Source organism: Plectropomus leopardus, chromosome 1, assembly GCF_008729295.1.
Source record: "Plectropomus leopardus isolate mb chromosome 1, YSFRI_Pleo_2.0, whole genome shotgun sequence".
NCBI classification, from domain to species: domain Eukaryota; kingdom Metazoa; phylum Chordata; class Actinopteri; order Perciformes; family Serranidae; genus Plectropomus; species Plectropomus leopardus.
The window spans coordinates 31,516,672-31,529,401 of record NC_056463.1 but is presented as its reverse complement, the minus strand read 5'-3'; the positions used below and the strand labels follow the sequence as shown (position 1 = coordinate 31,529,401).

General features: G+C 41.3%; 1 protein-coding gene across 1 annotated transcript in view; it reads left to right on the top strand.

Annotated features, from left to right (window-relative positions):
• The first annotated feature begins 1,447 nt into the window (after nucleotides 1–1,447).
• The window catches only part of LOC121940976 (BTB/POZ domain-containing protein kctd15-like), a 32,978-nt gene continuing 21,695 nt past the window's right edge, over nucleotides 1,448–12,730 (top strand). Inside the window, 4 exon segments of the mRNA XM_042483665.1 lie at nucleotides 1,448–2,154; nucleotides 4,793–4,889; nucleotides 4,892–4,967; nucleotides 12,061–12,205. Of these exon segments, the coding sequence (XP_042339599.1) occupies nucleotides 2,146–2,154; nucleotides 4,793–4,889; nucleotides 4,892–4,967; nucleotides 12,061–12,205 (327 nt within the window). The 5' untranslated portion in view covers nucleotides 1,448–2,145.

Genomic DNA, 12,730 nt, shown 5'->3' with positions numbered 1-12,730 from the left:
AATTTACAACATCCCTGCATACTTCATGTAATTGAACTAACTCCGGGCTTGTTTCCTTTAATGAGAAAAAAAAATCCAGTTTCCCCTCCAGTTTGTACCTCTGGAAACAACAAATCTGTGCCAGAGGGAAAGATGGGAACGCTCTGAGGCGCGCTGAGGTCTGTCTAATTATGAAGACTTTGCCCGCTTCGAGGAGAGACGCATTCTCCCACTAGTCCTGCTGTCAAATCACTAGCATAACTATTTTACTTCCTCTTTAAATACTTGCTATTTTATACTTTGGGTGAATACTGGTAAAGTGGGACACTGTTTGAGAATTTACCTTTTGTTTCATTTTTAATCATGATCCAAATGTCGTAGCCCGTCGCAGGATATTATTCTAAACAGCTTTAAAGCCCTACTATACTATACGGAAGACAAAAGAAACATTAAAAAAAATATTATTGTGTTTTATAACCTCATCATTATTACCTCAGCATGTTATGTCTGGCTATGTTATGTCATTTTGCTTCTAATTTAAGGTTGTTGAATATGGAAGTGCCACAGAACCTACATTTTAAAATCACATACTTTACTGTGATGACCACAGCGCTGATTTTTTTTAGTAACTGAAGTATATACATGTGAAGACAATAATGATAAAGCTTAACTGTCCCACTTTACCTACTGTCCCATCTTACCAACAATCACCTCACTCAGGAAGATACTGTAAGTCAAAGGAGATCTTATGGAAGTACACCAGATCTCAGTCAAAAAAGGACAATTTAAAGTTTCATTGGATCATTCAGAAATCATGTTTTGTCATCAGGGTGATAGACAATAGAAGAGGTTCCCAAAAAGTGAGATAATATTGTCGGCGGACCAATAATAAATTTCTACACTGGTTGGCGCCAAATATCAAGAAACGAAAATCACACCTCTGTCAGGATGCTGGTACAGAGTAATTACTGGGCTCAATGTTGCATCAATTATTCACAGTTATTTACCCGCAAATAAACAAACATGCAAATAAATAAATAATCGTCTCCTTGGTGTGAGCACCTGCTTGACTCTCTCTATACTCGGTGCAAAATTGGCGCACCACTTAAGCGCTCTATCACCTGCATTCTTTCTTTATATGTGGAAATAGTAACAAAACCAGAATCGTATTCCCCCCCAAAAAAAGTCTGCAGGCTGCCTGCTTACATGTGAGAGTGAAGAGGAGGGGGGGTTGTTCTGGGCAGATATCTCCATCTAAGCCCTGCGCTATAATTGAAATGGCGCATTTGGCTGCAGGCAGGTTGTGAGGGCGCTTTCTGCAGCAGCATGCATGCATGTCCATAGACGTCATTTGATTTTAATGGCCTGCAGGAAATTTGGCGTTACAACTCCAGACATTAAGGCAAGAGGGAGAGAGAGAGAGAGAGAGAGAGAGGGAGAGAAAGAGAGAGCGGGGACACGGGGAAAAATCGCCGCATGAAAGATATTGGTTCAAGGATATCTCTTCATTTTCAACATATTTTTCTACTGGGACTTTATCAACAAGTTACTGCGCCTTTATTGCGTGTTGCCTGAGTGGAGGACTATGGCAGCTCGCCTGGCTTTAAACTTTAGATTTAGGCTGGAGATGGAGATGGAAATGTATGCCTACTAGCTGGAACTGCCTGGGGAACTATTACATCAGACGAAATGACAATGATTAAAATCTGCTTTTTGCTGCTCTAAATCTATTGAGCGGCAGTTGCCTGTTAGGTTTCCTACCCCCTCTAAATCACAACTTCACACCGTTAAGGGGAACGGTCTACTTTAGCCGGGGAAAAAAAATAGATAAGTTATTATATCTGTGCAGTCATAATTTCGCGAATAGGGGGGTATCACGTTTTCTTCCTTGAGAAAATTGCCTGGGCGAGAGAGTGGAGTTGAGCTAATTGTAGCCTAATCCCTGGCCCAGAGGCGCTTGGGCTGCCCGGAGCAAGAATTTTCTTTTTTAGCTCTGCTCTGTTATTTAGAGACGGATTATTGGCTTTCTTCTTCTCATAACAAACCACAGGGGCAGTTTCATTTAGGCACAAAAAAGCAAGACAAGAAGCAGGATTCCAACAAGAGCGCACATTTTTTACGCGTATCCAAATAAGAGCAGAGAAGGGGAAGGAGATCATCTCATCTATGTTCAAGGTAAGGACGCTTCCTGTGCGCTTTGGTACAAAGAAGCTTGGTGAGGACAGGTCGAGCCAGCCTTGCAATAGAGCCTTTTAAAGCCACAGAGACTCGCTTGCAAGCAGTCCATCCCGACTACAGCCTATAGTACTGTCTTTTAAAAAAAAGCAGTTTTGTGTGGGATACGGAGCAAACACTTGGCTTTTTCCGTGCGGCACTATAGGTTCGTGCTGGAGCTGGATGGCGGTGTAGTTGTACCACAAACTCGGGGGCATTTGGAGAAAATATTTCAAAAATTTGGGGGTTACGTGGACAGCAGCTGGGACTGACCTCCGGCACGGATTTTCCTCTGGATGCCCTACGATGTTTGAAACGGTAGGGTGACAAATTTAATATTATGTTTTTACGCACAGTGCAGCGTCAGTGTGTACAGAGTACTGGTTGCTTAAGAGTAGGAGGTGGATACCGCTTGACCTAAAGTGGTTTTCCTGCTTTTCTCACACACTGGACAGTTAGCACGTGTGGGTTTTATCAAGTGGCTGATGAATTACACGTGTCGGGATTATGGTTTTAATTGTACAGCAGGAATAAGACGCCATGTTGAACATTTGGTAGAATTAAAGGCAGAGGCTGGTAGTGATCGTGTGGAGTGGGATATCGGATTGTTCCTTAAATTCCAACGTTTCCGTGGCCGTGTTATGGTTATTTTAATCGTGGGATATCAAGATTATGTCCATGTGGATGTCATCAGTGTGAAATTGCAACGCTTGATCGGCGGATGGAGGCTGAAACAGCAGCTCTGAGGGGAAAGTTGATGCCTTTACAGCTGCTGGGATTTTGTGGAGGAATTTATCATTCATGGTGTGTGTGTCTGTGTGTGTGTGTGTGTGTGTGTGTGTGTGTGTGTGTGTTTGATGATGTGAGAGAGACTGATAAAGAGCGACAGAATTAAATGATTAAAAAATGTGATTGATTTGGAGAGCGAGGAGATTAATGGGTCTTTCTCTTTACATTTGCTCTTTGTCCACGTATATCGTAATTTAATTGGCTAATTTATTGGTTCAGAGAGAGAGAGAGAGAGAGAGAGTTGCTGGCATTGGGACTGCCCGGTATGGATGTACCTCAAACTTTTTAAGTCCTTCCAAGTTTTTTTCCCCTCCTTTTCCTGAGATTTGAAATGTAATCCCGTCCTCCTGTAATCTTATTAAACGAACATGATACTGCTGTGAGCAGGGCAACACCCTGAGAAAAAAAAAGAAAAAGCTCCAGTCTCGTTTTGTGCCCGACGGCGCTTCTTTCAGAGCCGAGGGGCTGATCTGGCCTTTCATAAACGGCCTTCAGTTTCCCAGCCATGACAGTAAAACAGTCCTTATGTGTAACAGCTATAACTTATCAATGCCGCTGATTTACCGGAGGGTGAAATAGCATTATCACAATGTGTTTAAACCGAGCAATGTAGTTGTTCTGTGGAGTATAAAAGTAAAGTTTTGTTGTAAATTGCGTCAGGAGAGGATTTTATTTCAAGCAGAGCCTGCAGGGTAGCAGATGAGTAATGATAAAGCGGGGAAACTGTGACCTTTATGGAAAATATCTTTTAAATTCTCGTTATGTTGACTCCTGATTTACACAGTGACTTTCTAACAGACAAGTCACATTACAGAGAGGCCAGTCTTAGGTGAGTTGGGTTGCCTGCAGCTGGTGGTTAAGAAATTACGCACCAGTAAGTTGGACATCTCTGCCCCCTTACAGAAGCAGAATCAAACAGCGGTGTATCCTAATGAATTAAAAATATTTTCTTTAAACATTTTAGCAGCCACTCAAACTCGGAGTGCACCAGCTCTGGAGCCAGCGTTCCAAAATCTGCGCCTCCGCAGCGCCGCATCTTATTGAAGTGGCCTGTGAGCTTTTTATTCTATTATGCAATTATTTCAAACATTATTCTGATAATATTATTAGATAATTCTATTGATTTATCACATATATGGATACTTCATGGTTTGGCCTGTTAGTGTGGACAGCAAGGGTGATAACTCTCTCTCACAAGTCAAACGTATCTGTAGTTACATGACAAGCCATTACATTAATCTTTTGTTTTGAATGTATGTGTGTGCGGAAAGAGGAAAAAAGCCCTCTATGTGATAAAGCTGTTTGATTCTGCTTCTGTAAGGGGGCAGAGATGTCCAACTTACTGGTGCGTAATTTCTTAACCACCAGCTGCAGGCAACCCAACTCACCTAAGACTGGTAACCACCAGATGCAGGCAACCCAACTCACCTAAGACTGGCCTCTCTGTAATGTGACTTGTCTGTTACTCACTCTCTGCTGTCTTTCTATCTGTCCATCTCTCTCTCTCTCTCTCTCTCTCTTTCTCTCTCTCTCTATCTATCTATCTATCTCTCACCCCGGTTCTCTAATAAGCATCCTCCTATCCTCGCCTCCGGTGCTGCATGAAAAGATGCAAACATACTTAATTAGAGCGGTGGCAATAATTTCCAGGCTAAATATGCGACCAGACAGACATGGAAGTGATCTGATACCATTCAGAGAGGATACTATCTGCTTCCCGGTGTAGGGGAATCACTGTTGTGTGTTTTTTTGGGTTTTTTTTTTTAGCTTTACCTCTACTCCCATGGCTTTTCTGTACACTTGCTTTCAGGAGGGAAGAAGCATGTCACGGCTGTCTCTGACCCGGTCCCCGGTCTCTCCCCTGGCCGCTCAGGGGATCCCTCTGCCGGCTCAGCTGACCAAGGCGAACGCCCGGTGCACATCGATGTCGGGGGGCACATGTACACCAGCAGCCTGGCGACCCTCACCAAGTACCCAGACTCAAGGTAAGACAGACTTTTTCTCACGTGCCTCAGTGCTGGAGTTATTAAAGATTTGTCTTATTTATAGAAAATCAGTATTAAGGAATTATTGACATTCTGAGTGAGTGGATTTGTTGCTTTTGTTTTAACAGAATCCCTCATTCTATATCACAGTTCTCCCCTAATTAAATCTTCAAGATTTCAATCATCTCTATTTAAAAGCTCAATTTTGCATTTTGGTCACTAAATCAAATATTAAATTATTCACCAGTGTTTGTCTTAATTAAGTCTAATTGGATTTATGCTGTTAACAAGTCATTTAGCTGCCTGGCATCAGGACAACTGCACTGCAACCTCCATACTATCCAATTGCCCTCAGAGGCAACCAGTTTAATATCTCTTCAAACCATGTGGGGACATTTCTCTTCCCTTCATTATTTCTTAACTCTTTAAAATGATGAATTTGATTGCTTTTGTTTGTTTTAGTCGTGATTATTTTCTAATTGTTTAATAATAAATACCTCCAAGGCTTGTATTTTTTTTATCTCCATTCACACGGTAGTTGTGCTTGGAAATTCAGCTGCTGAAGTGTACAGTTGCTTTCATGTGTTTTGGTTGTGATTTGAATGTTGCTGTGGGAATTAAGACACCCCATGAACATTTTGCATGTACCACAACTCCTTTTGCAGCCCTATTTTTGGGGGGGGGGGTTTGTCAGTAGATCAGGGGGCTGTTAGGAATCTGTTAGGAGAAAAAAAACAATTATATATATGTCCTTATGCCTGTCATCAGAGCTCATTTAGGCTGATTGATGTATTATGCATTGATTTTCTTTAATATTTTCAAACCAATATTTAGCACAATCACATCTTCTTTATAGTTATTATTTGTGTTCAAAGACAGGTTTTTTTGGTGAGGTTTTCTGATCATTTTCAAATCATGTTCAAATAACTGAGAGCCTGGCTTATATTGCAGTCAAACTTTGAAATGTCAACAGCTTAAAGCGTGACTTTCACTGAATATTTGTTTAGACAGAAAGAGAAAGGAACTCCTGCTCCCTCTGTCATCTGATCCTCTTATAAAGCAAACTTTTTTTTTTTTTTAGTTTGTGACGCACTTCCATTGTAAGATTTAGTCATGATGATTCAGTTTGTTTAAGAGCTGGTGGTAATCCACCCTCCCACTTTATTCACGTTTTTAGCTCCATCCACAAGCATGGTGACACCAACAACCAGAGTTAGCTTTTAACAGGAAACAATAAAATATCTCTGTATAAAAACTCTGGGATGTTTTAGGCCCCTTTGCTTCTTCCTCTAATGCACTGTGTCATTCATTACATTATACAGTTCTGCGTCAGCTGACAGTCCCATGTGGGCTAAGGTAAACATTCACCAGGTTGTTAGAAAATCTGCCAAATTGGCTACAGGAAACAATCCACATAATCCCTTGGTGATAAAGTCTTGATATTCATAGAGGCCGCTGACAGGAAATCCCTGACAACTCTCCCTTTATCCCTGACGTCTAACATGAAAAATAAAGCTCATCCCAGACAAGAGTTTATGATTGTTTTTTTGTTATCAAGACGCCTTTTTTTTTGAGCCCACTGCTTCAATGTTAAATTGGGTTTATTCAGCGGCCACGAGACAAGTTTTTTAAAGATTCAGATTTGCTAATGTTATTCCGATCTTGATGTTTTTGAAGCTGTTGGAGCCAAACTGTGAGATTTTGCCTTAAAACATGTTTGAACACATTGCGGATGGTTGTTAAAAAGCAGCATTTTTTTTTCTTTTAAATTTGTATTTGGTGTTTCTTTTTATTTTTTATGCTTTGGTGCAGCTTTACATGTTACAAAGAAGTTATTCATAGGGGGAGACAAACAGGGCAGCGTGCAATTGTAGCACAGAGTCATGTCAGAGCACCCAAACAGTGTTTTTACAGTGAGAGTAAAGACCGGATACCAGCGTGAGTGTTGGTTGGAGTGCTCTTTCCTCTCTCTCTCTCTTTTTCACACATGCTCCTTTGCTCACTCTCCCTCTCTTTCTTTTTCTGTGTCTTTCTCACTCTGAATCTCTCTCTCTCTCTCTCACACACACACACACACACACACACACATGCATACACTCACTGTGTCTCTCTTTCTCTCTCCCAGCCTCCTCAGTGTACAGTTGGCCTCAGGGCTCCACTTTCCACTGGAGCCAGTGGAAGGAGGGGCCCTTTTGTGTGAATTAGGATAATGGCTGACAGCAGAAAGCAAAACAATTACACTGGCAGAGCCGCACATGCTGCATTCGGCCATGTCCGGTCGAGCAGGGCTGAAAAACGTGACGGCTAACAGAGCCGGGTTAAAGAGTTTAAAGTTGATGATTACTTTTAATAGATTGGCCCCTAAATAATGTAGTATGCCAAGAGAAAGTTAGTCTAGTAACTAATGTGTGGTTATTCATCTTCTTCTTCGTGGGCCATATTAAGGGACAGGGGTCATGAAACATTGATGCACACTCTGTGTAGCTCTCAGAGAGGACAGTCTCAGCAGTCACTTGAACAGAAGCTGAGGAAATTAGGGGAAATATTCCAGAGACAAGGAAACTATTTTGAAAGGACCACTGGACATTTTTCTCTTTGAAGACATGTCTGCTGGGTCCAGAGACGACAGATCTGTACAGGCTCACGTTTAGTGCTCTTCTGTATGTTTCTCTGCAAGCAGAAATCACCATAATTAACACAGCAAACAATATCTCATCATTTACAGTTTTGCTAAATTTCCCCTTCATTTTTATTCCATTTCATTGTTAGGCCTCAAGTGTTTTGTGCTTCTTCTTTTTTTAAGAGCCTTCATGGCACTAACACATCGCCATGATCTGAAGTAGCTGTTTGATAAGACTTTTAGTTTTAATCACTTTACATGAAATAATAATGAGAGTTAATTGTCGCTCTCGCGCAGGAATAGTCAAGTTATGAAGCTCCGAAATAACAGATAAAATGTTTTCACGAACTGCAGATAAACACTATGATTATTAGCAAAACTTGTTGTGAGTATAGGGGAGGGGTGGGGTGGGTGGGGTGGGGGGGGGGGGGGGGGGGGGGGGGGGGGTACTGTTAAACCACTACATATAGTCCTTTTATTTATATACAATTGAGTTTTTCAAAATAAAAGCACATGATGGACACTTGCAGGCAAATATTGGGCAATAGAGGCCTACATGATGACATTTATACCCAGAGTACCTTGTAAGCAGATTTTCATTGCTGATTTAATATCTAAATGTAGAGATATGTACAGTAAAGGTATTAAGAGTTACACTGGAACCTGATTTTAACAGACCTTCCTATATACTTTGTTTAGGTCAAATTATTCAGCATAATTAAAAATGCATATTTTGTTTTGCAACTTTTGGCACACGCCTTCTTAAGAGGGCTTTTTGAGAACAGTTAGATTATACTCTACGAAACACAGCAGACATTGTCATGTATTTTGTTTAAGCCATACTATTCTTAAAAATTAAAAAAATGCATTTTTTGTTTTGAAACTTTTGTCACACACTTTGACAGGGCTTTGCGAGAACTGTCAGTTTATCTTCAAGCTGGATTCAGTGAATCACAGCCAGGCAACAGCAGCGATGTTGTTTCTAACTTCAGACTCCCCCCCACTCAAAAGCTATTGTGAGCAGCCCCTTGATGTCAGGCTGGACACACTCATCCCTGTTTGTTTCACTTTGCAGGAAGCTGCTGGGTGTCTTGCGTTTGTTAGGCGTCCATTAGTCTTCCCAGATAAGCATCTGTTCTTGTAGAATCACCTGCGTTGCGCCCCCCACCCCCAACCCCCCCCACCTCCCGCAGACATAGCAGCTATGAGCCGGCGGCCGGCTATAGCTGCTGCAGCGAGAATCCTGCCAGATATTGCCCACCTACTGCCCTGCTGCCTGCCCTCACTTGGCACCGCTGGGGTGGGAGATCTGAGCTGTTGCTGTCCTTGATAACCTCCCACACCCACTACCTCCCTCCCTCTCTCTGACTTTTCTCTGTTTTTTATGGAGTTCTGTCTTTTTTTTCTCCCACTCTCTCCATCTCTCTGTCTTCCTCTCATATTCTGTTTGTTTCTCTGCCTCTTTCCTCTCTTTCCTTCTGTTCTCTGTATCTTCTGATTTCTTTGTCTATTTCCCTCTTTTCTATCTCCCTGCCAGTCTGTTTCTCTTTTAGCCTGTCTGTTTGTGTATCTTCTCTCTTAATTTCTCTTTGTATCAACCCCCACACCCCCCTCCAATACAGGGATTTAACTGAAAGGGGAAAAAACGAGGAGACCAACAGAGAAAGAGAGAGAGGGAGAGTGAAGGGAGTAGAAGAGAGGGAAAGAAAAAGAAAAACAGGCAGCATTTTAATTGCTTTTTAAAAAAGTGGAGATGAAAAACAGAGTTAGCCTGGAGGGGTATGGTGAAATTCTAGCTGGAAGAATTGCAAGACCATATGAGAAAGGAACACCTCGGGCAAAACAGGGAGATGAGTATTGGTTTTTTATAAAGCATTTTGCATCGATTTCCAGAGAGAAAGCGAGTAAGGGAGAAGGATGGAGACAGAGAGAAAGAAAGGAAGAAAAAGAGAGAGTGAAAGAGAGAAAGGATGGCAGGAGGGGAGCGAGGGAGGGAGAACCATCTTTGCTCTGCTTCTTCACACAGTCAAGTCAAAGAAAAAAGCTTTTGACGTGATAGCTTCAGTGTGTCGAGCCGACACATCGGGGTCAGGAGATACCTGATACAACCATTAAATACAAGCTTATACACTTTTACAAAGTCAAGGCTTGTAATTGTAAATTCAGTGAAATGAGTGTGTGAGTGGAGCCAGCCCTGCTGTTTGTTCATTGACATTCCCACTGCGGCTCCCTTCCACTGTCTCGTAATAGAGTTTGACAATTCCAGTGCTCGAGCAGTGCCGGTTTGCAATGGTCGGTTTGCAAATAGGTTTTTACGATTTTCTCCGTCACACAACTTTGTCAGCCGACCTAGAAGCCGTTACTGTGATTAAAGAGCTGATTACATCAAAATGATGATAATAACAGCAACGCAGTGCCCTGCCAAGAGCTGTTTCTCACAGAGACGATGGAAATGTGCAGTGAAACCGTTAAGGAGGTTGCATGCAACAGATTTCTTGTGTAAATCACCAGTGCAACTTATTTACAATGCACAGGCATTCCAGGTTTCTCTGCCGAGGGAGTTTTGTTTCAAAATGATTCACAAAATTAAAGCTAATTTTTGCACTCCGGAGGTGCATAAATTTAAGCTTTTAGTAGAAAAGTTTTACAAACACTTTGAAACACTTATACAAACTGTCTTCTCAATATTTAAGAGATGCTAAAAAACGGTTTAAATTATTGAATAGGGATATTTAGCATATGGAAATGAACAAATAGACAGAGTAGATCTGCCTAGATGAGATTATAAGACCAGTGAGAGAGGGACCTGCAGGTAAACGGCAGGAAAACCACACAAAGACGAGGGGAAATGAATATCTGTCCAAGGGTATCTCGAGGCACAGCGCCAACATGGTGTGATGAAAGTTTAAAGATAACAGCAATTTCCACTCTTTGCCTTGATGAGCCCCTGTAGCCAGCTTCAACTAAGCCCTTAATCTTGCACTGCACTGGTAGGAAGGGGTTAACTGTGGGAGGCTAATAGGCAGCAACAAGTGTCTTATTATTACAACAAAGTCTTGACAATATTTGGTAAAAGCTTAAACGCATACGTATAATTACTGTTTTTAATTAACTGTTGTGTTTTTTAAAAGGAAAACATTATTGATGTAATTCCGGGTAATGCTATTTTCATTATTTCAGCTTTTACTGTCTCGTTTAGATGTTTTTAAATCTTTTCTCTGGCTGAAAAATGTGAATTGATGTCATTCAGCCGAACCATACAGATAAAAGGACACCAAAATGACTGGTCAACTGTTAACTGAATTGCCCTTTTGGGATAAATAAAGTTGTCTCTATCTCTATCTATCTCAAAAGTGAAACTGCAGTATATTTGTAGGCTTGATTTTCAGTGAGGTGGTCCAGTTTTGTTTAATATCTGAGTTTAGGATATTAATGAGATTTCTACAGATCAAGGCAGGGTCAGGGTTAAGGTCAGGGGGGTAGGTACAGTTATGCACAGCTGTCCAAAATAATTCTTAGCAAATGTATACAAAATCATAAGTAATCTTTACAAATTGCACTTCTGTCTTGCTATACAGTAATTATTATTACTGCCTGTTGAAGCTTGCGGTGTACTGCAAATTGGCTTGTGGTTTGTCTAAGTGGTGTTGCTGTACTTGAGCAGAACATGGCTCATGGGCGTATTCAACTGACAATAATACCATTATTTTGTTGTGTTTGTCAGATAACACACAAAATATCTGAGTTAAGTGTCAGTCATTTATGTCGTGCTGCATTTATAAGGACAGTTATTCATTTATTGCATATTCTTAAGTTTTCCGTATAGCTGTACTTGCTTTTGATGAATGACATTTTTTTATTTTTTTTATTTTTTATTTTCCTTGGGGGGGGGCAGATTTGGTCTCCCCTAAACTGGAGTCCACACGTGTATGTAAACAACAAACAGAGCATCTGATAGATATCATCGCAGGTTGTAATTCTGCACAGACAGATTGACATACAGTAGGGGTAAAAAAAAAATCCTCCTACATTCATTACAAGTCAGACTCTAAAAGTAAAGTATCTCTTTCCAGCTGTCCTCACATTAGCATGTGGACCTCCACAATTTCTTACCTCTGCTTCATTTCCAGCCCTCTGACAGATGGAATAATAGAGCTGTAATGCTACATTCATGCTATTAATTTCTGTAAGTACAAGCAGCAAGCGTGTGTGTTGTTGTAATCTCTCTGCAGAAGGGACACTTCAAACAAGTCTGGAATGGAGGAACTATGCCTTAAGCCCCTTGTTTCAACCTGGGATGCTAATGCATTTCAAGTTTAGTGCTAATAAAATTGAAAAATAAATGGAGGGTAATTGTTTCATGCATTTGAAGGGAGCTGGCTCATTCCATTATGTGTGTGTGTGTGTGTGTGTGTGTGTGTGCGCGGCTGCCTGTGTGCGCGTGTGTTTGCGTGTGTGTATTTCAATTTTCAGAATCAGTCGTCTGTTCAATGGCACTGAGCCCATCGTGTTGGACAGCTTGAAGCAGCACTACTTCATAGATCGGGACGGCGAGATATTCCGCTACATTCTCAGTTTCCTCAGGACCAGCAAATTGCTCCTTCCAGATGACTTCAAGGTATATATCTGCACTACAACATACCGTTTGGTGTGTACTTGTCTGCACCATCAGTTTGAAACAACAAAACAACATGAAAGCTTTGAGTATATAAAGCCACCTGCCCTGACACACACAGTGTTAAATTCAAGATTTTTCTCAAGATAAAAAGTGTAAATGTTATATTTATTAATGTTTACCTGCCCTCTCAGGAGCTGCATGTTTTCAAAACAGACTTGATACCACAACGGAGCCGACAGTTCTGTTTCAACTCACCTTCCTCCCATTCAACACATTAATTACCTGTAGTCTAAGCATAAGCAGTAATTAGGAAACTTTTGGGGGTGGAAAAAAAAGAAATGTGGAACAGGCTCAATTGGAGTTTACAGTGGTGAAGAGATAAAAATGCTAACTGGCTAACTGGAGCATGGACCGGTGATGTGTGTGCCAAAGCCCTAAGCTGTTGTTTTTCACTCAGAGTGGTTTCTGTAGAGGTGAGCCCAGGTGAAATCGCCTGTACACCCCTCTGGTCCCCCTGCGCTCTGA